Source organism: Anoplophora glabripennis, unplaced genomic scaffold, assembly GCF_000390285.2.
Source record: "Anoplophora glabripennis isolate ALB-LARVAE unplaced genomic scaffold, Agla_2.0 scaffold104, whole genome shotgun sequence".
Classification (NCBI taxonomy): Eukaryota; Metazoa; Arthropoda; class Insecta; order Coleoptera; family Cerambycidae; genus Anoplophora; species Anoplophora glabripennis.
Window position 1 is genome coordinate 106,417 of NW_019416210.1, and position 23,960 is coordinate 130,376.

General features: G+C 33.4%; 2 protein-coding genes across 3 annotated transcripts in view; one reads left to right on the forward strand and one right to left on the reverse strand.

Moving 5' to 3' along the window:
* Positions 1 to 5,408: 5,408 nt before the first annotated feature.
* LOC108904826 (CWF19-like protein 1 homolog) lies at positions 5,409 to 13,218 on the reverse strand. Of its 2 annotated transcripts, none has more exons than XM_018707503.1 (8): positions 12,937 to 13,218; positions 12,626 to 12,786; positions 12,405 to 12,509; positions 12,130 to 12,341; positions 11,660 to 11,981; positions 11,393 to 11,605; positions 9,031 to 9,269; positions 5,409 to 5,753 (listed from the first exon to the last, which is right to left on the reverse strand). In XM_018707503.1, exons 1-8 carry the CDS (start codon positions 12,954 to 12,956, stop codon positions 5,448 to 5,450), a joined length of 1,578 nt encoding a protein of 525 aa, XP_018563019.1. In that variant the 5' UTR covers positions 12,957 to 13,218; the 3' UTR covers positions 5,409 to 5,447. The 2 variants fall into 2 exon arrangements, with proteins under 2 accessions (XP_018563019.1, XP_018563018.1); XM_018707502.1 differs by having other exon boundaries at positions 12,626 to 12,798.
* LOC108904827 (farnesyl pyrophosphate synthase) overlaps positions 12,826 to 23,960 on the forward strand; it is a 116,573-nt gene continuing 105,438 nt past the window's right edge. The window contains exon 1 of the mRNA XM_018707505.2: positions 12,826 to 12,922. The gene's annotated coding sequence lies outside the window, so the exon portion shown is untranslated. The remainder of the gene's footprint in view (positions 12,923 to 23,960) is intronic.

The following is a 23,960-nucleotide window of genomic DNA, read 5'->3' on the forward strand; positions in this document are numbered from 1 at the left end:
TCGTCAAGGTCAAGGTCACCATCGGATAGCCAGGGAGAAATCCTGAAACTTTTGTATTTAACATTTTTCCCTAAAATGCTCTCCTGCCGAGTTATTCTGCCTTTCCGGTACTTTTGCTATACCCTGTAAAGCGGTTTTTGATGGTGCATCATCGCCTCGAAATTAAGTCTGTCAGTGTACTGTTGTTGAGATAATCCACGTCGAAATAGTGCCTGTACGTCAAAACGTTCTAAGAATACCGACAAAAAGTCGAACTTTACGATAGTGACGTCGGTTGTCAGATGGCAGCACGAGGATTACTCATTTCTAAAATATAAAAAGGCAACCCTCATAGTTTCTTTTTTAACTGGCATTTTCAAGAAAATAATTTTATTTGTTCGTATGGATGCCATGTTTGACTTTTTATTTAAAAAGAAATAACTGTTAATGTATTATCAATCAGATTACATTATGTCTAGGAAGGTTCAAAACTTTTTTCAACTGAACTTTCAACAACTTCCAAGATCCCTGTAATGTAGTGACAATTTAATTCCGTAAGGATTTAAAAAATACTAACGAAAATATTAATAGCAAAAATTAATTTTTAATGATGATCAACAAAAAAAAACATTGATCTCTACTTCTCATTCTAATCGCAAGGATTAGCTCAGAAGTCGAAAACTTGTGCGGGACAAAAGGCGGCATACTATAATTCTGTAGGGCGCTTGTATGTTCAGGAATGACTTATCTTGGTAAACCCTAAACACCTTTTAGTGCGGCAATAAGGAAAACCCTGAAAACCTCATTAATTAGGGGGATGGTCGAACGCTGACCGAAATCAATCTCTCACATTAATCCAAGCCAACGTTTTTCCACCCTACCACACCCGCAGAGAGGATGCCTAATTCCTCTCTACGAATACACATTGAGGATCTACAGACTTATGGCTGCGGAGATTANTTTGAAAATTTGGCAACATGGCAATGTCCCTGGGGCGAACACAACTAAAATATCTAGAACCAGCACTTCCGGTTATACCGGAAGCCGATACCAACTTTATTATTTTAAATGGGACATTATATATTATTGTATTTTCGGATTTTGCGTGAAATTTGAGGGTCACTTTAGTAAATATTCCCTATACCTAGGAGTTATAGATTTTGAGATATTAATTTTTAAAGAAAAAATTTGACAGATACAAGGGTCGGCGGAGGCGCTAGTAACTCTTTTCAGGAGCGTGATATCAAGTGGATTTTTGGTACCTGCAAAGAGCATAAGTAACACTAAATTTTGGTGTACCAACCAATTAAACATTTAACACTAGGTGTTTCATTTTTGCTGGTACATTTTGATAACATTTGAAATATAACTTTGTTAACTTAAATGGAACACCCTGTATTTACTCTGTCGTATGCAGATTGAATTTTCCTTTCAAGCCATATAAGCATTGTTAGGGTTGCCGTTATTTACTTTATAGAGATATTTGCAATTTTCAATTTTTCGCACAGTTTTACTCGTATCAGACCTGTTGTCAAATTCGCCATGACCAGAAACACTCCAAAAACAATTGAAAATGTCATGTTGTCAAATTATTGTTGCATCTGAATAGTTTTTGCCAAAAATTTAAATAAAAATACCTGGAAATCATTTAAATTATACTAATTATTCTTTTAATTTGTTTATGAAAAATATGACAAAGTAATTTCAACATGTGAACAATTTGCTGCTTTTTTCCATAAATAACAAACAAATTAAAATAATACTCAGGCAGAATGGCAGAATAACTTGGCAGGAGAGCATTTCAGAGAAAAATGTTAAATACAAAAGATTGAGGATTTCTCCCTGGCTATCCGATGGTGACCTTGACATTGACCTTGGCCTTGAAAATAATTTCAAGGTCAACATTTTTCTCTGAAATGCTCTCCCGCCGAGTTATTCTGCCGATCCTGTAGTTTTGTTCGTTTGACCTTGTGGGGGCCCCAAGGTCAAAAGGGAGGGGTCACTCAAGGTCATATCTGAACGTAAAATTTTCCACTCTTCATTTCTGGGGTCAAAAGTATAGGGCCCAATCGAAAAATCACATTTGACCTTTAAATGATCGTCAAGGTCAAGGTCACCATCGGATAGCCAGGGAGAAATCCTGAAACTTTTGTATTTAACATCTTTCCCTAAAATGCTCTCCTGCCGAGTTATTCTGCCTTTCCGGTACTTTTGCTATACCCTGTAAAGCGGTTTTTGATGGTGCATCATCGCCTCGAAATTAAGTCTGTCAGTGTACTGTTGTTGAGATAATCCACGTCGAAATAGTGCCTGTACGTCAAAACGTTCTAAGAATACCGACAAAAAGTCGAACTTTACGATAGTGACGTCGGTTGTCAGATGGCAGCACGAGGATCACTCATTCCCAAAATATAAAAAGGCAACCCTCATAATTTCTTTTTTAACTGGCATTTTCAAGAAAATAATTTTATTTGTTCGTATGGATGCCATGTTTGACTTTTTATTTAAAAAGAAATAACTGTTAATGTATTATCAATCAGATTACATTATGTAGAAGGTTCAAAACGTTTTTCAACTGAACTTTCAACAACTTCCAAGATCCCTGTAATGTAGTGACAATTTAATTCCGTAAGGATTTAAAAAATACTAACGAAAATATTAATAGCAAAAATTAATTTTTAATGATGATCAACAAAAAAAAACATTGATCTCTACTTCTCATTCTAATCGCAAGGATTAGCTCAGAAGTCGAAAACTTGTGCGGGACAAAAGGCGGCATACTATAATTCTGTAGGGCGCTTGTATGTTCAGGAATGACTTATCTTGGTAGACCCTAAACACCTTTTAGTGCGGCAATAAGGAAAACCCTGAAAACCTCATTAATTAGGGGGATGGTCGAACGCTGACCGAAATCAATCTCTCACATTAATCCAAGCCAACGTTTTTCCACCCTACCACACCCGCAGAGAGGATGCCTAATTCCTCTCTACGAATACACATTGAGGATCTACAGACTTATGGCTGCGGAGATTAAATAGTGGCATCCATTGATTCAAGTATTGACGCTTCAAACTGCTTGGCTACCGACCGGGTATAGACACATAAAATTAATAGTAATATTAATAGTAATAGTAGTAATAGCTGATTAAAACAAGAATTTGAAAAAATTTCATTAAATTTTCAGAAATTGCCTGATAATTCCAGGTTTTCCAGATTGATTTGATGTATAACCTGTTTTTTTTAAGTTTAACAGCAACACAGGGCATCCTTGTATAAATGTAAGAACCTGTCCAAGTAGTGATAGTAAATTTACTGCTGCTACGATCGTATTTAGGAAATTTAAGGTGTCTCGGGTCATAATTAATAATCAAGTTTAAACAAAATAAATATATTCATATTCTTTGCAATACCTTACATAGTGAAATCAAACGGTTCAAAATCCGTCCTTAGTCTCTGCACTAGTTCCTCTTCCTCCTCCTTCGGAAGTATGCAGTCCTTCCACTCCACCCTGTTGGGCATGTCCAGTACGGGTCCTGACGATAACACCTCCCTTGGAAAATTTAAAGGGAAATGGACGGAGCCTTGGATTTTTGTGTACAAAACGGTGCCGTCTGGTAATTCCACTGTGAAATACGGAACTTTTGGTGGGATAACTTGGTCTAAGCGACCGTGAGACTCCAAGACGTCTAGTTTGAACCCCTGAGCTTCAGATTCGTCCTGCAAAGTTCAAATATTAAATTAATCAACAATAAGAAAAAATATGTGACGTAAATGCACAAATTTTAAAGGAAAAATAGGTAAAAATATACGAATAAATTTATAAAAATTTTCATCCAGAAAGTATTCGGTTCTAAGTTAAGAAAAAATAAACAATTATTTGAAATATCCCAAGAATATATACGATAACCTCGCAAAATTTAATACTTCCAAAATGTAAGTATAGTCCAATCAATCTGTTAAGGCCTAATGTTAAACTTACAAAAAGTACCACCTGAAAACAAAAAATATGGTGATATAGGAAAATAAATTCTAAGAAAGATAGTGTATTTTTCCTGTGGCGCATAAATGGCGAAGTTAACCTAAAAAATTCATAAAGGCAAAAAAATGGTTTTTCGCTAATAAGAAAAAACTTGATCTACAATCGAAAAAGTTAAATGAGAAAGTTGTAGTTATTAAAAAAGCCTATCGATTCGTATTTTTAAACATATCGATTGTTATATTACTTTTCCAGATATATCGAAAAAACNTGTGATAAAACACGTACAGAAGTTCTTGGCGCATTTTCCATTATTTGTTGGACATTTTCTTTTAATTCTTCAGTCCGCTTTTTAGGTCGGCCGCTTCCTTCTTTTCTTGTTACACTGCCCGTTTCACGAAAAACATTAACACAACGCTGAACTGCACTTTGAAAAATTTTGTACTCAACAACGCCGGGAAATTGATTTTGAAATTCTATGAAACATTCCTCAATAGAATACTTCCATATTCCATCAATCTTGCGTCCATTTCTAAAGTAGGACTCTATGATAAACACTTTTTGTTCTTGAGAAAACACCACTTTCAACGCTTTTTAAAACGAAAATATTCAAATTGATAGCGGCAATATAGCGCTTTGACAGATGACGTTTAAGTTCATTTGCTATACGCTACGCCCTACGTCCAAATTTTCAGAACCAACTTGACCACGTTTTTATTTGAACGCTCATTATTATCAATCAGATTACATTATGTCTAGGAAGGTTCAAAACTTTTTTCAACTGAACTTTCAACAACTTCCAAGATCTCTGTAATGTAGTGCCCCAAGTCGAAGACTTGTGCGGGACAAAAGGCAGCATACTATAATTCTGTAGGGTGCTTGTATGTTGAGGAATGACTTATCTTGGTAAACCCTAAACACCTTTTAGTGCGGGAATAAGGAAAACCTTGAAAATCTCATTAATTAGGGGGATGGTCGAACGCTGACCGAAATCAATCTCTCACATTAATCCAAGCCAACGTTTTTCCACCCTACCACACCCGCAGAGAGGATGCCTAATTCCTCTCTACGAATACACATTGAGGATCTACAGACTTATGGCTGCGGAGATTAAATAGTGGCATCCATTGATTCAAGTATTGACGCTTCAAACTGCTTGGCTACCGACCGGGTATAGACATATAAAATTAATAGTAATATTAATAGTAATAGTAGTAATAGCTGATTAAAACAAGAATTTGAGAAAATTTCATTAAATTTTCAGGAATTGCCTGATAATTCCAGGTTTTCCAGATTGATTTGATGTATAACCAGTTTTTTTTTAAGTTTAACAGCAACACAGGGCATCTTTGTTTAAATGTAAGAACCTGTCCAAGTAGTGATAGTAAATTTACTGCTGCTACGATCGTATTAAGGAAATTTAAGGTGTCTCGGGTCATAATTAATAATCAAGTTTAAACAAAATAAATATATTCATATTCTTTGCAATACCTTACATAGTGAAATCAAACGGTTCAAAATCCGTCCTTAGTCTCTGCACTAGTTCCTCTTCCTCCTCCTTCGGAAGTATGCAGTCCTTCCACTCCACCCTGTTGGGCATGTCCAGTACGGGTCCTGACGATAACACCTCCCTTGGAAAATTTAAAGGGAAATGGACGGAGCCTTGGATTTTTGTGTACAAAACGGTGCCGTCTGGTAATTCCACTGTGAAATACGGAACTTTCAGTGGGATAACTTGGTCTAAGCGACCGTGAGACTCCAAGACGTCTAGTTTGAACCCCTGAGCTTCAGATTCGTCCTGCAAAGTTCAAATATTAAATTAATCAACAATAAGAAAAAATATGTGACGTAAATGCACAAATTTTAAAGGAAAAATAGGTAAAAATATACGAAAAAATTTATATAAATTTTCATCCAGAAAGTATTCGGTTCTAAGTTAAGAAAAAATAAACAATTATTTGAAATATCCCAAGAATATATACGATAACCTCGCAAAATTTAATACTTCCAAAATGTAAGTATAGTCCAATCAATCTGTTAAGGCCTAATGTTAAACTTACAAAAAGTACCACCTGAAAACAAAAAATATGGTGATATAGGAAAATAAATTCTAAGAAAGATAGTGTATTTTTCCTGTGGCGCATAAATGGCGAAGTTAACCTAAAAAATTCGTAAAAGTCAAAAAAACACTTATTCAATTTCAGTCTCTGTAAGAATGGACACTATAGCACTTAAATAGCGGCCTGTGGAATTTCTTTAAAAAAAAATATATCTCGGCTCCAAAAGGTTGCAGAGCAACGTTTTTCTTTTTTTAATTCGCGTAAAAATAACATAATCGAGAAATGAAAATCGAAAAAGATATTCAAGAAAAACGCGACCAAAAAATGTTTACTTTTTCAGTCATTTTTGGATACTTGAAATGAATAAAATCTTTATCACTCTTTTTTTACCATGAAAGTACAACTCTTAAGGAAAAAAATGAGCCCTGATTCGTTTCTCTACGACTACTCGTCGAGCAAGAAGAGCCGATTTTGGAGATGACCTTTTCTTCGAAAAATCGATATAACTCGAAAAATTTTTATTATTTTTTAATGTAAAAAGAGGTACTTTTTTTGCTTGATGAGGGCTAAACTTACAGCAATTAATAAGTTTCAAAACCTTAATTTGCAAGAGATACAGTAAAAATAAAAAAAGTCGATTTTTGACGGTTTTTTCGATATATCTCGAAAAGTAATACAGCAATCGATATATTTAAAAATACGAATTGATAGGTTTTTTTAATAGCTACAACTTTCTCATGTAACTTTTTTCAATTGGAGTTAAAGTTTTATTTTCATTAGCGAAAAACAATGTTTTTGACTTTTATAAATTTATTAGGTTAACTTCGCCGTTTTGCGCCACAGGAAAAATACACTATCTTTCTTAGATTTTTTTTACTATATCATCATATTTTTTTGTTTCCAGGTGGTATTTTTTGTAAGCTCTTCTACCTATTGACTGGACTAATACTTAGTAGGCTGTTTTCCAATATTTTTGTTCAGTTTTATCAGATTCACCACCAAACTGACAGATCTAACTGCAAATTATAATAATTAGAAGTTCCAGATATTTACTATTACTAGTTTTAAATTAAAAAAGTAGTTTTGGCATATATGGTCTGTCCTATAAAATGTTAATTAAATTTCTAGTTATCAAAATTTTTATATATGATTTAAATTAGTATTTTAGGTCAATAAACTTCTTGTAAATCTAGAAAAGATCTCCAATATGATTTCCTATATTATTTTCTTCTCCAGAAAATAAAATGATACAAGTTTTGAAATATACACTCACCGGCATGAAAAACGAAGCACATACATTTAAAAAAAAAGCTTAAGTTTCAAAGATTTCAGATGTTTTATTTTTCTAATAACGCAAACATAAGCAAAACAAAACGTTTTAAACAATTTTCAAGAATGCTTTAACAATTATTTGATAATTTTGCACAAAATTTATGAAAGCTGAATGATGCAGTAATCTTATTCCTTAAAAGTTCATAGTGGGCTCTGGATATATGCGTTTTTGAATTGTTTTATAAATGTCAAAAGTTAAAAAAAGGTTGAATGCAGTGTTGTAAGTTGTGTTGTGTTAGTTTAATCACATGAATAATGGGTGCAAATTCTGAAACAGTGGCTGTTGAATTGAATCAAGAAGGAAGTCAGCATTATGTTGTCAACAATATCAAATATCGAATAGCACAGTCCATCGCATTTATGGACGTTTTGTGGAAACTGGATCTTGCAGCAAGCTACCTGGGACTGGTCCTCAACGAAGAACCAATGCCCACGATGATCATTTTATTGTCAAGCAAAGCCTTCGGAATTGGCGTGCTACGGCTGTAGAAATCAGAAATCGGTCTCAGTACGTTCGAAATACCAACATAAGTGAAAGGACAGTTAGATGATGACTTGGAGAAGTGAATATGACTAGTCGTAGACCTGCAACAGGATCGGAACTTCTTAAATTGCATGACTTCAGTTTGCTAGAAATCACCAGCTTTGGGGTGAAAACAAATGGGTTCGCGTCTTATTTACGGACGAGTCAAGATTTAGTTTGCAGTCTTCAGACGGTCGTGAGAGAGTATGGCAAAGACCACAAGAACGTTTTGCCAAATGTACCTTGTCCTAGAGTCAGATATCAAGGGGGTTCAGTTATGGTCTGGGCTGGAATTTCTCTGGCAGCGCGCACAGAACTCTATACGTTCCAAGGAGCTCCCTTACAGCTGCTAAGTATATTGGTGAAATTCTCCAAGATTTTGCTGGTTTCATGGGAGATGACTTTCTGCTAATGCATGATAATGCTAGACCCCATACTGCAAGAATGACTTGACAGTACCTGAACGAGGTAGATGTTGCTGTTATGGAGGGGCCAGCATTAAGTCCAGATGCCAACCCAATTGAGCATGTTTGGGACATGCTTGTGCGACAAATTTGCAGTCGACTTCCTGCGCCACTAACCTTAACTCAGCTTCAAGATGCTCTTGTGGAAGAATGGGAGCTTTTTGCTCAAGAGGACATCAGGGACCTGATTTTTGGCATGCCAAGACGAATTAATGCAATAATTAGAAGTTGTGTGGGCAATACTCATTTTCGAAAAACTTTTATTGAACGGAAATTGTTTGAGTTTTGGTTATGTTATTTTTGCTTCATCATCATCATTTGCTTCAGTTTGCCACAACACTTTCTTGCATTTTTTTTTATTTTGTTGACATTTTGTTGTAAAATTTACGTGTGAATCATGAATAAATATTTTCTTATTAAAAATCATGGAAAATATTTTGTATTGATAGTGTTTACAGTAATACAGTACAAAAACATTACAATCAATTAAAAAAATAAGATTATTTTAAAAGAAGTGCTGTACCAAATTTTGTGAAACTATCATTATTCATTCTATTAAATGTTAAAGCCTATGTCTCGAAAACGTTTCTGCTAATTTTTGTCTGGGACTGTACCAATAAATCTCATGCACTTCCTTGTGCAAAACCTGTATCTGATTTATAAAAATTGTTCAATTTTAGTACTTATTAAACTTACCACAAAAATATCTTTTAGTTCCCGGTCCGCATTTTTTGGTATAGGAATTGCTTGTAGCTGCATGTGTGAAGTTTTGTAGTTCCTTTCAAAGAATACTGGTATTCTATTATTTCTTAAATAAAACTTTTTTAAAGCTTCCTTAAATTGATTAATTTCTTCCAATACATCTGGGGGTTGGCCTAGGCTGCTTTGGTAATGCTCTATGGGGCAGATAAGCAAGTGCTCCTCCACTATACCACCTAAAAGATGCGTATAGAGTATGTTTAATTTTTCACTTCCGGGGTCCACAGAATATAAAAAAAGAATGTCAGTTTACTACATACAATTCTTTCAAAAAACGTACTGTTTCCAAAATACAGGGTGCTCGAGTTTATAATAAAAGAATAACTTTCCATTACATCTCTGAAATTAGGGCTGTGAATTAATTTTGAGGGATTTACAATATATGGCGTAACTTATGCTATATTGCATCGGACACTTTTGTAAGTATATTCATGTAAAAGCTTTGTCATTACGCTTTATTATTTATTATGCATCGTTTTGCTGAAGTGTAAACAAGATCCGAAGATGTTGAATTATGACCCAATAAAATCACCATTTGAGGGAAGTTTTACTTTTCCTGTTTAGTTAAAAAATATATGCTACTGACAGTCATTGAGTACTATTGGAAACTTACAGTGAACATACTCCATCGATAAAGATGTGAGTATTGGTTTCGACGGTTTAGAAGTGAATTCAGTTGACAAAGAACGCCCAACCAAAAGAGTTCGAAAATGAGGAATTGGAAGCATTATTCGACCAAGTTTCATGTCAAACGCAAGATGAACTTGCTGAATTGTTAAATATTGATCCCACAACAGTTTCCGAACGTTTAAATGCACTCGGTATGATTGAAAAGCAAGGAAATTCTGTGCCATACGAAGTGAGGCCGAGAGATGTTGAATGGCAAAAAAGAAAGGGTTTCTCGCATTGTATCGTCACTGACGATGAAAAATGGATTTGCTATGATCATCCTAAATGTAGAAAATCGTGGGGTTTGCCTTGTCATGCATCAATATCAAAGCAAGTCCTAATATTCATGGTTCGAAGCTTATGCTCTGTATTTCGTAGGACCAGCTTGGCACTGTGTACTATGAGCTGCTTCAACAGAATAAAACCATCGCTGATCAATGCTACCGAATACAATTGATTCATATGAATCATGCATTGAAGAAACGATGGTCACAATTCAAGCAAAGATACGATAAAGTTATTTTTCAACATGACAACGCTCGAAACATGTTGCTCATGAAGTTTTGTTTTTAGGCTTCCGTGGCTGTCATTAATGGTTGAATGATTTCCGGGCTGGTTGCCATGTCGTCGATTTACAACACTTGATGTTTTGAGAGACATAACGCTTTCTTCTTCAGAAGTTACTTAAAATCACTGAAATGGGATGTTTTATCCTACCCGCCATATTCGCCAGATATTGTTCCACCGGATTACTACTTGTTCCGATCCATGGAACACGGTCTGGCTAAGCAGCGCTACCAAGATACTAAAAATTAGATCGATTGGTGGATAGCATCAAAAGATAAGTTGTTCTTTCGTCACGGAGTCTGTATGCAAAAAAATGAGAGAAAGTAATGGCTCGCGATGGATTACACTTTCAAAAATAATAACAGTTTTTCACAATAAAGCCTTGAATTCACAAAAAAATTCCTCAAAATTAATTCAGTTCTAGTCCTAATGTGTAATTGTTTTAAAATTTTATATGACTACTAAAAAGTAGTTTGTCTTAAATTTGAAAATAACTCTTTCTTTACAATGTGTTGTCAGTTTGCTAACAACTTTTCGTGAAAACCATAGTTTCTGAACAAATTTCACTTTTTTTTTAAGATGCCAATAAAAAGAATGATTAAATAGATGGTCATCAAAATTGTTCACGTTCTCTCAAAATATGTTTAGCTATGTTTTCCTTAATTTTTATATAGTGTTTGATTTATTAGTGTACTCAATACACTCATTTATTTATTAGTGTATACATTAGTGTTTTATTTATTAATGTACTGAATGTGTAAACACTAATTAATTTATTAGTGTATACACTAGTGTTTTATTTATAAGTGTATGTAATGATTATTATTTGTGTATTTGTTAACAAGATAGTAATTTAAAAATATACCTTTAGCTAGTGCTAAATATATTGCATTTCCCACTGCAATTATAAGATGCTAATTGTATACATTAGTGTTTTATTTATTAGTGTACTGAATGTGCAAACACTAATTTATTTATTAGTGTATACACTAGTGTTTTATTTATTAGTGTATGCAATGATTATTTGTGTATTTGTTAATAAGATAGTAATTTAAAAATATACCTTTAGCTAGTGCTAAATATGCTGCATTTCCCACTGCAATTATAAGATGCTTTTCCACCGACGGACTAGCCAAACAGAACCAACATTTACTTTGATCCATTTCAATTCTAGGCTTTTTGTTCCTTTTCTTATTTTTCTCTTCACCTTCGTCGGTGGCATTCATATCATAAAAATACTGGTTAACCCCAGATATCTTCCTTTTAATTTTAAAAACTGAAATCATTTTAACACGCTTAAAACAAAATTAAGTTAACAGGGGGAACTTACTTTTGCTTTCTAATTCGTTGAAGTTAAACGGACAAGGTGTCTCATCTGTCGTCTTTTGAAAGAGATCCGACATTTTCATTTTATCTAAAGGTGTTATGCTTAGAGCGTATATCCATTTATCTTTATTAGGGTTACCCACTCGAGCTAGTCCTATAAAGCGTGTAACGCTTTCTAAGGTAGTGTCATGATCGCCTAAATTAGGACATCTAAATGGGGGTCTCTCATAATAGATTCCCTCTAGTCCGCTAACCAAGTACCTGGGTTTCAATTTCATACATAAGTAGCTTGGTAGATCACTGACAGCATTTGTCGATAATGAAACCTCAAAAAACAAAGTAAATTTAAGTTATCAAGAATTAAAATATATAAATTTAATTCACTTTGATCCAGAAATGTATGTTTCAGGTTTCAGTTGTTCCATTATCATATATTTAAACAACAATGGGTATTTTACAAATATTCCCACTTACATTTGAATTTCCTGATATTATTCCAGCTGGCCACTGTGACGTTAAGAGTATGTCAACACCTCGGAAAGATGGATTTCCTCGAACACAAGCATCACATAAACCAGAAACATCTTTGGCATTGTATGTCCATGGCGTCTCAATATTAGTTTCAAATATTCCACTTAAGTAAGCTATCTTCACCCCTTTGCTGTCTGTATACACCCCTCTTTTGCCTTAAACATAAACTCCGAGATAAACTCAAAACATAATTTCAACATTTCTATAAAATAATTTACCGAGGTAGTACACATTGTCGCACAATTCAAATTCAGAATCATCGGATGGATAGAAAGGGACATGGTCTTCTTTATTAGGTCCAAGGATATATGTTGGAACAGGAACTAAAATGTAATTATATAATAATTCAATATTTATTTATAAACTATAGTACAAATAAGTCAAAAAAATGCAGGTGATAATATTAAAAACAAAATTATTTTGTTGCCTAAATACCTACCCTTCTTATCTCCTATTTTATAAGGGGTAAATTCTTTATTATTTACTCCAAAAAAATTCCCCACACATAGAAGTATATCAAAGGGTCCAGATTTTTTATTAATGCTCTCTACCCTTTTAAATAGAGTGTCGAATTTTCCTTCCACATCGCCGCACAACAGTCTAAAAAAAAATCTAGAATGCGTCAGTGCAATGTGTAAACAACAGTTATCCGCGGGTTGTGATCAAACTATAAGTAACCACTAAACAGTAACTTGCAAGTTTTGATTGTTTAGAAGAATTAGAGATATTTTTAAAGGTAATTGTACTTACATTTTTTGCTTATCCGACATTGTACAGAAATATTCAAGAAAATTCAATTTCTACAGAAGTTATATTCCGATATTGAACTGCACTTCATGACATTTTTTTTCACCCTCAACATTCATATAATTTTCCAGAACGAATTTCCGATAGTAATTCTAATATAATTTTGTTAGATTATTTAAATTTCAATTTATTGTTAGAAATAAACTGTATTCTATACTATAGTGATATTTGTGAAATTATGAGGTTAAGTCCGTTATCCATTAGTCGAGCGTGTGAGCCGAGTGAAGTGAGCCATAGATTAATGATTAAGATTATATTGACGATTCCACGAACAACTTATTTTTCAATACTGCCAGCTGTGGTGGTGGTATAAACACCTTCCACTCGATGGCAATAACTATTTAAATCTCCAATACCCAATTTTTGATTTAGATATAACTGACTATCTTTTTGCGTCTGTTTCATGAAAATGGAAAACACATTCTTAGGGTCATTTCCATATTCCATCTTTACCAATCATTCATTCCTTTATAACTTTTTCTTATATGTAGGTGGATCCTTTGCTTATTGTCGAATTCTGTGCTAAGCGAAGTTATTTGTTTTTTACTTATATGTGTGAAATAAGTAAAGATATTCTTGCCGTTTAGTCAATACAAAAGTGATACTTTTTATTTCTTATAAGCCATAAAAGTTATTTTCATCACCCCAAGATGAAAAGAAAAACTTCAAATTTAAGTATATGTGCACAAGTACTGCTGAAGTAATGTAGAGATGTTTTAAAATCTTATGAGTTTTGACCTTCATATGCGCAGAAACATAATTCCGACCGTCGCCAAAATTATTCTACGTCCTAAAAACATTACACCTATTATTCACAGTCTCTCTCGAGCTCTAGTGTAAACATGTTTTTGATCCGATTACAAATATCATAATAAAATGCCCTATTCTTTATTATTTTAATTTAAACAATAAAAATATATATAACGAACGTTCGCCAGTTGACTTAATTGATGCCCGAGCCACGGCCGTCGTTAGTAGAGACGGCCGTGCTCGAGCGCCTTAGTTCATGTCTACTTGTAATGATGCACATGGTCTAGTTCTGAGTCAATGTTTTCACAACGTGCTTATTAGAAGAATTATGGGGATACGCCACGCCTTTCGCGCATTTCGCGGCTCATGAGATATTAAAAGACCTCTACCTTTTTATTAGTTAATTTAATTTCCACCCAACATTTTAATTACAACAAATTAATTAAAATTAATTAAATTAATTAAAAATTTTGGTCATAGTCCCTACAAATATTGAAAAAAAAAACTAAAATAAAGTTTTAACTTTACAATACATATCGTCGTTGATCTTGCAAATGGGAAATGGGTGACAAAAGAAAATTGAAAAAGTAACTTTTTGAATTAAGTATAAATATTTACCAATATATTGGTCTATACTTACTACTAGTACTAGGATATCTATCGTACATACCACAAAAAACCGCTTGTAATGACTTTTCTTCATATTTTTTTTATTGAGAAATTACTTACTCTAATACCAGTTTTGGTGCTTACCCTCCTTTGCATTTATCAACAACGACACATGTTTGTCCTTTCTTGGAAAATATACTAAGTATTTTAAACTTTTCAACGATAAAACATGTCTCAATAGATTCAAAACCTTGTTGAAAAATCAATTGCAAAGGAAGTGAAGATGGTTTCTCAAAACTATAACGTTGTACCTATTAAAAATCTAAGTTCACAGCTCAGAATTCTTTGCAAAAAATTAGTACAATTTATTTTGCAACAAAAAGGTGTTTATTAGGTGCATATATTTATTTTATCTACTGTTTATGTTTATACAGGTTCCTTTTAAGTTCCTCCCAATTACAGAAAGAGACTGTCTCTTGAGATTGACAATATTTTCCATTAAAAATATATCCTAAAGGACAAGAAAGTGGTGTTTTCGGAATTCCCTTGTGGCAATGGAAAAATTTTCTGCAGTCGTATTGGTCATAAGCGTAATGATTTTTTCCACATTTTCTAGGATCCACTAAAGGTTTAATGTATTTGGTTTTTCTGCACCGAGCTGAAGGTATGCTGAATATTTTATTTTGTGGGCATCTCTTGATTTTTAATAAATATTCGTTGTTGTTGAATTTGTCGACACAGTCATAATATCTTGTCCTGTCATACGGAATTGGATATTTACCTGGTCCTGTACAAGTTTTCAGGACAGTTTCATTGACATTTGTTAATGAATGTTTCGATTTTTTTTGTCTGTAAGTGCATTCTGGAACATTTTCGGCAACGTCACATCGCATAAGCTTGACGTTGAATTTAAGACAACTGGGACACTTGTAGATATCTGAAGATATAATTGTCTTACATTCTTCTCTATAATAACATTCATAGTGCTTAGTACAGGAGTTTTTGTAACGGAAAAAACCTGCTTTTGTGCATATTTGACCTGAAACTTATGAAGTATTAGAAATTTAATAGTTATAATAATTTTTCTTTTACCTTTTCTCGGCTGACATAATGTGCCAGCAGCAGTAGTAGTTGCTCCATGTGTCTGATTTTCTTTAGTGGTTGGAAAAATTTCACTCATACCAGCAGCGGTTAATGGTTTTTCAGTGACCTCTATTTCACTTTTTGAAATTAATTTTGTGCTATCATTTTGATCAGCTGGAATTGTTACTACAGAGTCTATTCTATTTAATATCAAATGTTTGGTAGTCAACAATAATTCATTTTTTGCACTCGTAACATTGGCTTCAACACTTTCATCACCATTTTTTTTGCCTTCCTTACCTCCAAATACAACTAACATAGCCGTTGTAATTTCAGGCATTATTGATACTTGATCCACAAATTTTTCAGATGTGGATAATGTAATCAGTTTATTTGTTTCTGTGATATTATCTTGTATACCATCTAAATTAATTGCTGTACTTAATTTTTCATGATCTGTTGCAGAAGATTTATCTTCTATTGAAATAAGTAATGGGACTTCAGTAGTTTTGTCCATGTTCTCATTTAATTTTGTGGTGTCTTTATCTATTCTACCGTCAGATAGTTTAGTTGAGATCTTATCACTTGATTTTTCAGATGTGGGTGATGTAATCAATACATCAGTTTCTGGGATCTTATTTTCTATACCATATGGATTAACCGCAGTACTTAATTTTTCATGATCTGTTGTAGAAAATTTATTTTCTGTTGAAATAAGTAATGTGGCTTCAGTAGTTTTGTCCATGCCTTCATTTAATTTTGTGGTGTCTTTATCTATTCTACCCTCAGATAGTGTAATTGAGACCTTATCAGCTGATTTTTCAGATGTGGGTGATGTAATCAATCCATCAGTTTCTGGGATCTTATTTTGTATACCATCTGGATTAACCGCTGTACTTAATTTTTCATGATCTGTTGCAGGAGATTCATCTTCTGTTGAAATAAGTAATGGGACTTCAGTAGTTTTGTCCATGCCTTCATTTAATTTTGTGGTGTCTTTATCTATTCTACCGTCAGATAGTTTAGTTGAGACCTTATCATTTGATTTTTCAGATGTGGGTGATGTAATCAATCCATCAGTTTCTGGGATCTTATTTTCTATAGCTTCTGGGATCTTGTTTTCTATAGCATTTGGATTAACCGCATTACTTAATCATGATCTGTTGCAGAAGATTCATCTTCTGTTGAAATAAGTAATGTAGTTTTGTCCATGCCTTCATTTAATTTTGAGGTGTCTTTATCTATTCTACCGTCATTTAATTTAATAGAGTCCTTATCAGTTGATTTTTCAAATGTGGATGATGTAATCAATCCATCAGGTTCTTGGTTCTTATTTTCTATAGCATTTGGATTAACCGCAGTACTTAATTTTTCATGTGTTGCAGAAGATTTATTTTCTGTTGAAATAAGTAATGGGGCTTCAGTAGTTTTGTCCATGCCTTCATTTAATTTTGTGGTGTCTTTATCTATTCTACCGTCAGATAGTGTAATCGAGATCTTATCAGTTGATTTTTCAGATGTGGGTGATGTAATCAATCCATCAGATTCTGGGATCTTATTTTCTATACCGTCTGGATTAACCGCAGTACTTAATTTTTCATTATCTGTTGCAGAAGATTCATCTTCTGTTGAAATAAGTAATGTGGCTTCAGTAGTTTTGTCCATACCTTCATTTAATTTTGTGATGTCTTTAGCTGTTCTACCGTCAGATAGTGTAATCGAGACCTTATCAGTTGATTTTTCAAATGTGGGTGATGTAATCAATCCATCAGATTCTGGGATTTTATTTTCTATACCATCTGGATTAACCGCAGTACTTAGTTTTTCATGATCTGTTGTAGAAGATCCATCTTCTGTTGAAATAAGTAATGTGGCTTCAGTAGTTTTGTCCATGCCTTCATTTAATTTTGTGGGGTCTTTATCTATTATATCGTCAGATAGTTTAGTTGAGACCTTATCACCTGATTTTTCAGATGTGGGTGATGTAATCAATCCATCAGTTTCTAGGATCTTATTTTGTATACCATCTGGATTAACCGCAGTATTTAATTTTTCATGATCTGTTGCAGAAGATTTATTTTCTGTTGAAATAAGTAATGTGGCTTCAGTAGTTTTGTCCATGCCTTCATTTAATTTTGTGGTGTCTTTATCTATTCTACCGTCAGTTAATTTAATAGAGTCCTTATCAGTTGATTTTTCAAATGTGGATGATGTAATCAATCCATCAGGTTCTTGGATCTTATTTTCTATAGCATTTGGATTTACCGCAGTATTTAATTTTTCATGATCTGTTGCAAAAAATTGGATCTTATTTTCTATAACATCTGGATTAACTGCAATATTTAATTTTTCATGATCTGTTGCAGACGATTTATTTTCTGCTGAAATAAGTAATGGGGCTTCAGTAGTTTTGTCCATGCCTTCATTTAATTTCGTGGTGTCTTTATCTATTCTACCATCAGATAGTGTAATCGAGACCTTTTCAGGTGATTTTTCAGATGTGGGTGATGTAATCAATCCATCAGTTTCTGAGATCTTATGTTCTGTACCATCTGGATTAACCGCAGTACTTAATTTTTCATGATCTGTTGCAGAAGATTCATGTTGATTTTTCAGATGTGGGTGACGTAATCAATCCATCAGTTTCTGGGATCTTATTTTCTATACCATCTGGATTAACCGCAGTACTTAATTTTTCGTGATGTGTTGCAGAAAATTGATCTTCTGTTGAAATAACTAATGGGGCGTCAGTAGTTTTGTCCATGCCTTCATTTAATTTCGTGGTGTCTTTATCTATTCTACCATCAGATAGTGTAATTGAGACCTTTTCAGGTGATTTTTCAGATGTGGGTGATGTAATCAATCCATCAGTTTCTGAGATCTTATGTTCTATACTATCTGGATTAACCGCAGTACTTAATTTTTCATGATCTTTCATGATGTGTTGCAGAAAATTGATCTTCTGTTGAAATAACTAATGGGGCGTCAGTAGTTTTGTCCATGCCTTCATTTAATTTTGTGGTGTCTTTATCTATTCTACCGTCAGTTAATTTAATAGAGTCCTTATCAGTTGATTTTTCAAATGTGGATGATGTAATCAATCCATCAGGTTCTTGGATCTTATTTTCTATAGCATTTGGATTAACCGCAGTATTTAATTTTTCATGATCTTTTGCAGAAAATTGGATCTTATTTTCTATAACATCTAGATTAACTGCAATATTTAATTTTTCATGGTCTGTTGCAGAAGATTTATTTTCTGTTGAAATAAGTAATGGGGCTTCAGTAGTTTTGTCCATGCCTTCATTTAATTTTGTGGTGTCTTTATCTATTCTACCGTCAGATAGTGTAATCGAGATCTTATCAGTTGATTTTTCAGATGTGGGTGATGTAATCAATCCATCAGATTCTGGGATCTTATTTTCTATACCATCTGGATTAACCGCAATACTTAATATTTCATTATCTGTTGCAGAAGATTCATCTTCTGTTGAAATAAGTAATGTGGCTTCAGTAGTTTTGTCCATGCCTTCATTTAATTTTGTGTTGTCTTTAGCTATTCTACCGTCAGATAGTGTAATCGAGACCTTATCAGTTGATTTTTCAGATGTGGGTGATGTAATCAATCCTTCAGATTCTGGGATTTTATTTTCTATGCCATCTGGATTAACCGCAGTACTTAGTTTTTCATGATCTGTTGTAGAAAATCCATCTTCTGTTGAAATAAGTAATGTGGCTTCAGTAGTTTTGTCCATGCCTTCATTTAATTTTGTGGGGTCTTTATCTATTCTATCGTCAGATAGTTTAGTTGAGACCTTATCACCTGATTTTTCAGATGTGGGTGATGTAATCAATCCATCAGTTTCTAGGATCTTATTTTCTATACCATCTCGATTAACCGCAGTATTTAATTTTTCATGATCTGTTGCAGAAGATTTATTTTCTGTTGAAATAAGTAATGTGGCTTCAGTAGTTTTGTCCATGCCTTCATTTAATTTTGTGGTGTCTTTATCTATTCTATCGTCAGATAGTGTAATCGAGACCTTATCAGTTGAATTTTCAGATGTGGGTGATGTAATCAATCCATCAGTTTCTGGGATCTTATTTTCTATACCATCTCTATTAACCGCAGTACTTAATTTTTTATGATCTGTTGCAGAAGATTGATCTTCTGTTGAAATAAGTGGCTTCAGTAGTTTTGTCCATGCCTTCATTTAATTTTGTGGTGTCTCCATCTGGATTAACCGCAGTACTTAATTTTTCATGATGTGTTGCAGAAAATTGATCTTCTGTTGAAATAACTAATGGGGCGTCAGTAGTTTTGTCCATGCCTTCATTTAATTTTGTGGTGTCTTTATCTATTCTATCATCAGATAGTGTAATCGAGACCTTTTCAGGTGATTTTTCAGATGTGGGTGATGTAATCAATGTGGGTGATGTAATCAATCCATCAGTTTCTGGGATCTTATTTTCTATAGCATTTGGATTAACCGCAGTACTTAATTTTTCATGATCTGTTGCAGAAAATTGATCTTCTGTTGAAATAACTAATGGGGCGTCAGTAGTTTTGTCCATGCCTTCATTTAATTTTGTGGTGTCTTTATCTATTCTACCGTCAGATAGTTTAGTTGAGACCTTATCAGTTGATTTTGCAGATGTGGGTGATGTAATCAATCCAACAGTTTCTGGGATCTTGTTTTCTATACCATCTTGGATCTTATTTTCTATAGCATTTGGATTAACCGCAGTACTTAATTTTTCATGATCTGTTGCAGAAGATTTATTTTCTGTTGAAATAAGTAATGGGGCTTCAGTAGTTTTGTCCATGCCTTCATTTAATTTTGTGGTGTCTATTCTGCCATCAGATAGTTTAATTGAGACCTTTTCAGTTGATTTTTCAGATGTGGGTGATGTAATCAATCCATCAGTTTCTGAGATCTTATGTTCTATAGCATTTGGATTAACCGCAGTATTTAATTTTTCATGATCTGTTGCAGAAAATTGACCTTCTGTTGAAATAAGTAATGGGACTTCAGTAGTTTTGTCCATGCCTTCATTTAATTTTGTGGTGTCTTTATCTATTCTACCGTCAGATAGTTTAGTTGAGACCTTATCAGTTGATTTTTCAGATGTGGGTGATGTAATCAATCCATCAGTTTCTGGGATCTTATTTTCTATAGCATCTGGATTAACCGCAGTATTTAATTTTTCATGATCTGTTGCAGAAGATTCATCTTCTGTTGAAACAAGTAATGGGGCTTCAATAGCTTTGTCCATGCTCCCTTTTAATTTCTTGGTGTTAATATCAATATTTCCATCAGGTGGTGTAGCCGAGACCTTATCGGTTGATCTTTCAGATGTAGATGATTTATTCAATTCATCGGCTTCTTGGATCTTGTCTTTTGGACCATCTAAATTAACTGATGTACTTAATTTTTCATGGACTGTTGCAGAAGATTCTTTTTCTGTTGAAATAAATAATGCGGCTAGAGTACTTCTCTCCGTGTGTTCATTAACATTTGTGCTGTGGATATCTGTTGTACTTTGGGAGAGTGATTGATCATTCGATTTTTCAGGTGCGGCAGGTGTATTCATTTTGTTTGATTCTATGGGTTTATCTCTTGCATATGCTAGATTAGTTGTATTTAATTTTTCAGTGTCTGGTGTAAAAGATTGTTTTTCTGACAAATTTTGTGTAGTGGAATAATATAATGTATCTTCTTGACTTCTATCAGTGTTTTCCTGTACCATCCCACTTTTAATAGTTATTTTAGGTTGTGTGGTTCCAACTGCATTTGTTGATTTTGTGACTATATTTTTTTCTGTATCTGTGGCAGTTGTAAATTCTATAATAGTTGATGCTGTCTCTAGTAATGTACTTACAGCAACTGTAGTTAATTCAGGGAAACATTGTATAGTTAAATCATACCTATTTTTGGTTTTGTCATTACATAAGTAGTAGCAATTTCCACATTGCTGTGGAATATGTATCGATTTGTTATTTCTCTGATAATATTCTTCTACAGGGATAACTCCAGGCTCATTACAGTCAATTTTAGGAATGTCTTGACAGTCTGAATTCAACAGATTGGTTTCTTGATTTGTTTGTGGTTGGCATTTTTCTTTAGTTTCGTCATAGTACCATGCATCATCACATTCTGCTACAATTACTGTATTGTCGAGACATATTATGTAATTCTTATATAAATTGTCATTTGGATGTTTTCTAATGCCCATTTCATTAGAGGGGCATTCTTTATCTCTTATTACACAAGTAGCAAACCCATTTCCAAGTAAATTATAGCAGCCGCTCACCGTTTCATTATATATTTCGTTTTTGCTGCAATTGTATTGTTTAACTATTAGGATGGTTTCTGATGGTTCGCATTTACAGTATGATGACAAGTTAGGATTTTCAAAGACTTGACCTTCTTCTTCACATTTTGAAGGGCACCAGTCTTCAGACATCTAGATTATAATAGACATTTAAAGTTTGTAAGTAATTGAATTACTTTATTCCACAAATTCTTTAAAACATTTAATGCCAAAAAAAAGTAATAAAAACTTAAATAAAATAACTTAACTGCATATACCTTATATTCAGTAAACCCCTCCAAATAGCTCTCTAAATATTTATCCTTTACACCGTCCTGGTAGTCGTCATTACTATCCTAAAATTATCAGAAACATAAAATCCTACTTACTTTTTTATTAATAGAAAATAATCTTACTTCCTTTGAATTTGTTTCCTCCGTTGATTGTTCAATGCTTTTCTCTTCATATTCCTCTCCGTCAGCAGACATAGAATATATTTCTCCAAAGATGCTAGTAAAAATTAACATTACGAACACTATATTCATTATTTACGGTTCGTTGTGTGTGTTTCTTTCTTAATCACTTAGGTAAATGTCGCTTCAGAATATAGAAGTGTTAATATATAATAGTTCATTTATGAGCTTATTTAGACCAAAAACGTGTATGTGAAGTGTCTTTTTAATTTGTTATGGTCGATATTTCTAATTATCAGAATTCTTTTAATGTTTAAAAATATCGAATAGCTTATTTTAGAGTATCATGATATCATTAAGTTAAGTTATATGAAAATGTAATTGCTTTTATTTTGTATAACTATTTATAACTATTTTTATTTTGTATAATTATTTCAACTTACATAGATGGTACCTACTTTTCAACATTTTTTTGTATCCAGTTCGTCGTTTAAAATTATCATATATTTCATATTATCTCCATAAACATATTTGGTGATTAGTAAAATATATCTTCTGTGACAAGTTTAGAAATCTTGATTTCACACCCACACAAAAAAAAACGGCTTGGGGTCTAATTATGTATAGGTACTGTGTGTTTTTGGGGTCGCTGAATCCGAATCTGGTTTAACTCCAGCACATCAGGGTTTGGCCATAACCTCAAAAAACACTCCAAAATCCACTAAAACCGTTAAACCCGATAATCCCAAAAGATTGTAAACCTAAAACCCGGTAACCCATCGACTCTTCAACTAAATTCATAACCCTATAAACCCCTAACCCTATAACCTTATGACCCCATAACCCTATAACTCCGTAATCAAAATATTGAAACAATTTGAGACGTGTGAATACATAAATGAATATACATACAAATAAAAATAAATGAATGAATTTATAAATTAAATATATAAATAAATAAATAAATATAAATAAATTAATAAATATATGTATAAATCAATAAACGAATAAAATAATATAAAAACACAGCTTTAGTCAGTTGTAGAGGTGTTTCAAAATCTTATGAGCTTTGACCTTCATATGCGCAGAAACATAATTCCGACCACCGTCACCTAAATTATTCTACGTCCTAAAAACATTACATCTATTATTTACAGTCTATCTCGAGCTCTCGTAAACAAGCCTTTGATCCGATTACAAATATCATAATAAAATGCCCTATTCTTTATTATTTTAATCAATAAAAATATATATATCAAACGTTCGCCAGTTGAATTTATTGATGCCCGAGCGCCTTAGTTCATTTCTAGTTGTAATGAGGCACGTGATCTAATTCTGAGTCAATGTTTTCACAACGTGCTTATTAGAAGAATTATGCGGATACACCACGCCTTTTGCGCATTTCGCGGATCATGAGATTTTAAAACTACTCTATCTTTTGAGCTGTATCGCGTTCTCTTGTTTTCAAATGATATGTGCAACGAAGTACGCTTGCGTTTCCGACTTTCCTTCGATTCTCTCTTTAGCGTCCAACAAAAATCGGCCGTCATGTTAACGTCCCATCGTCCCTGATACCGAGTTTCCATGACCTTGATATCTTAGTGGATTCGTTCTCCCTGTTCTTCACTAAAGTCCCCAACGATCTCAGGAAATTTATCGAGGTGGGAATCAAGAAAATGGAGTTTCAAATTCATGTTACATTTAACTTCTGAGAGTCACAAAATATGTTTGCAACTAATTGCAAATTCAATGAATTTAGTTGACGAGTCGATGGGTTACCGGGTTTTAGGTTTACAA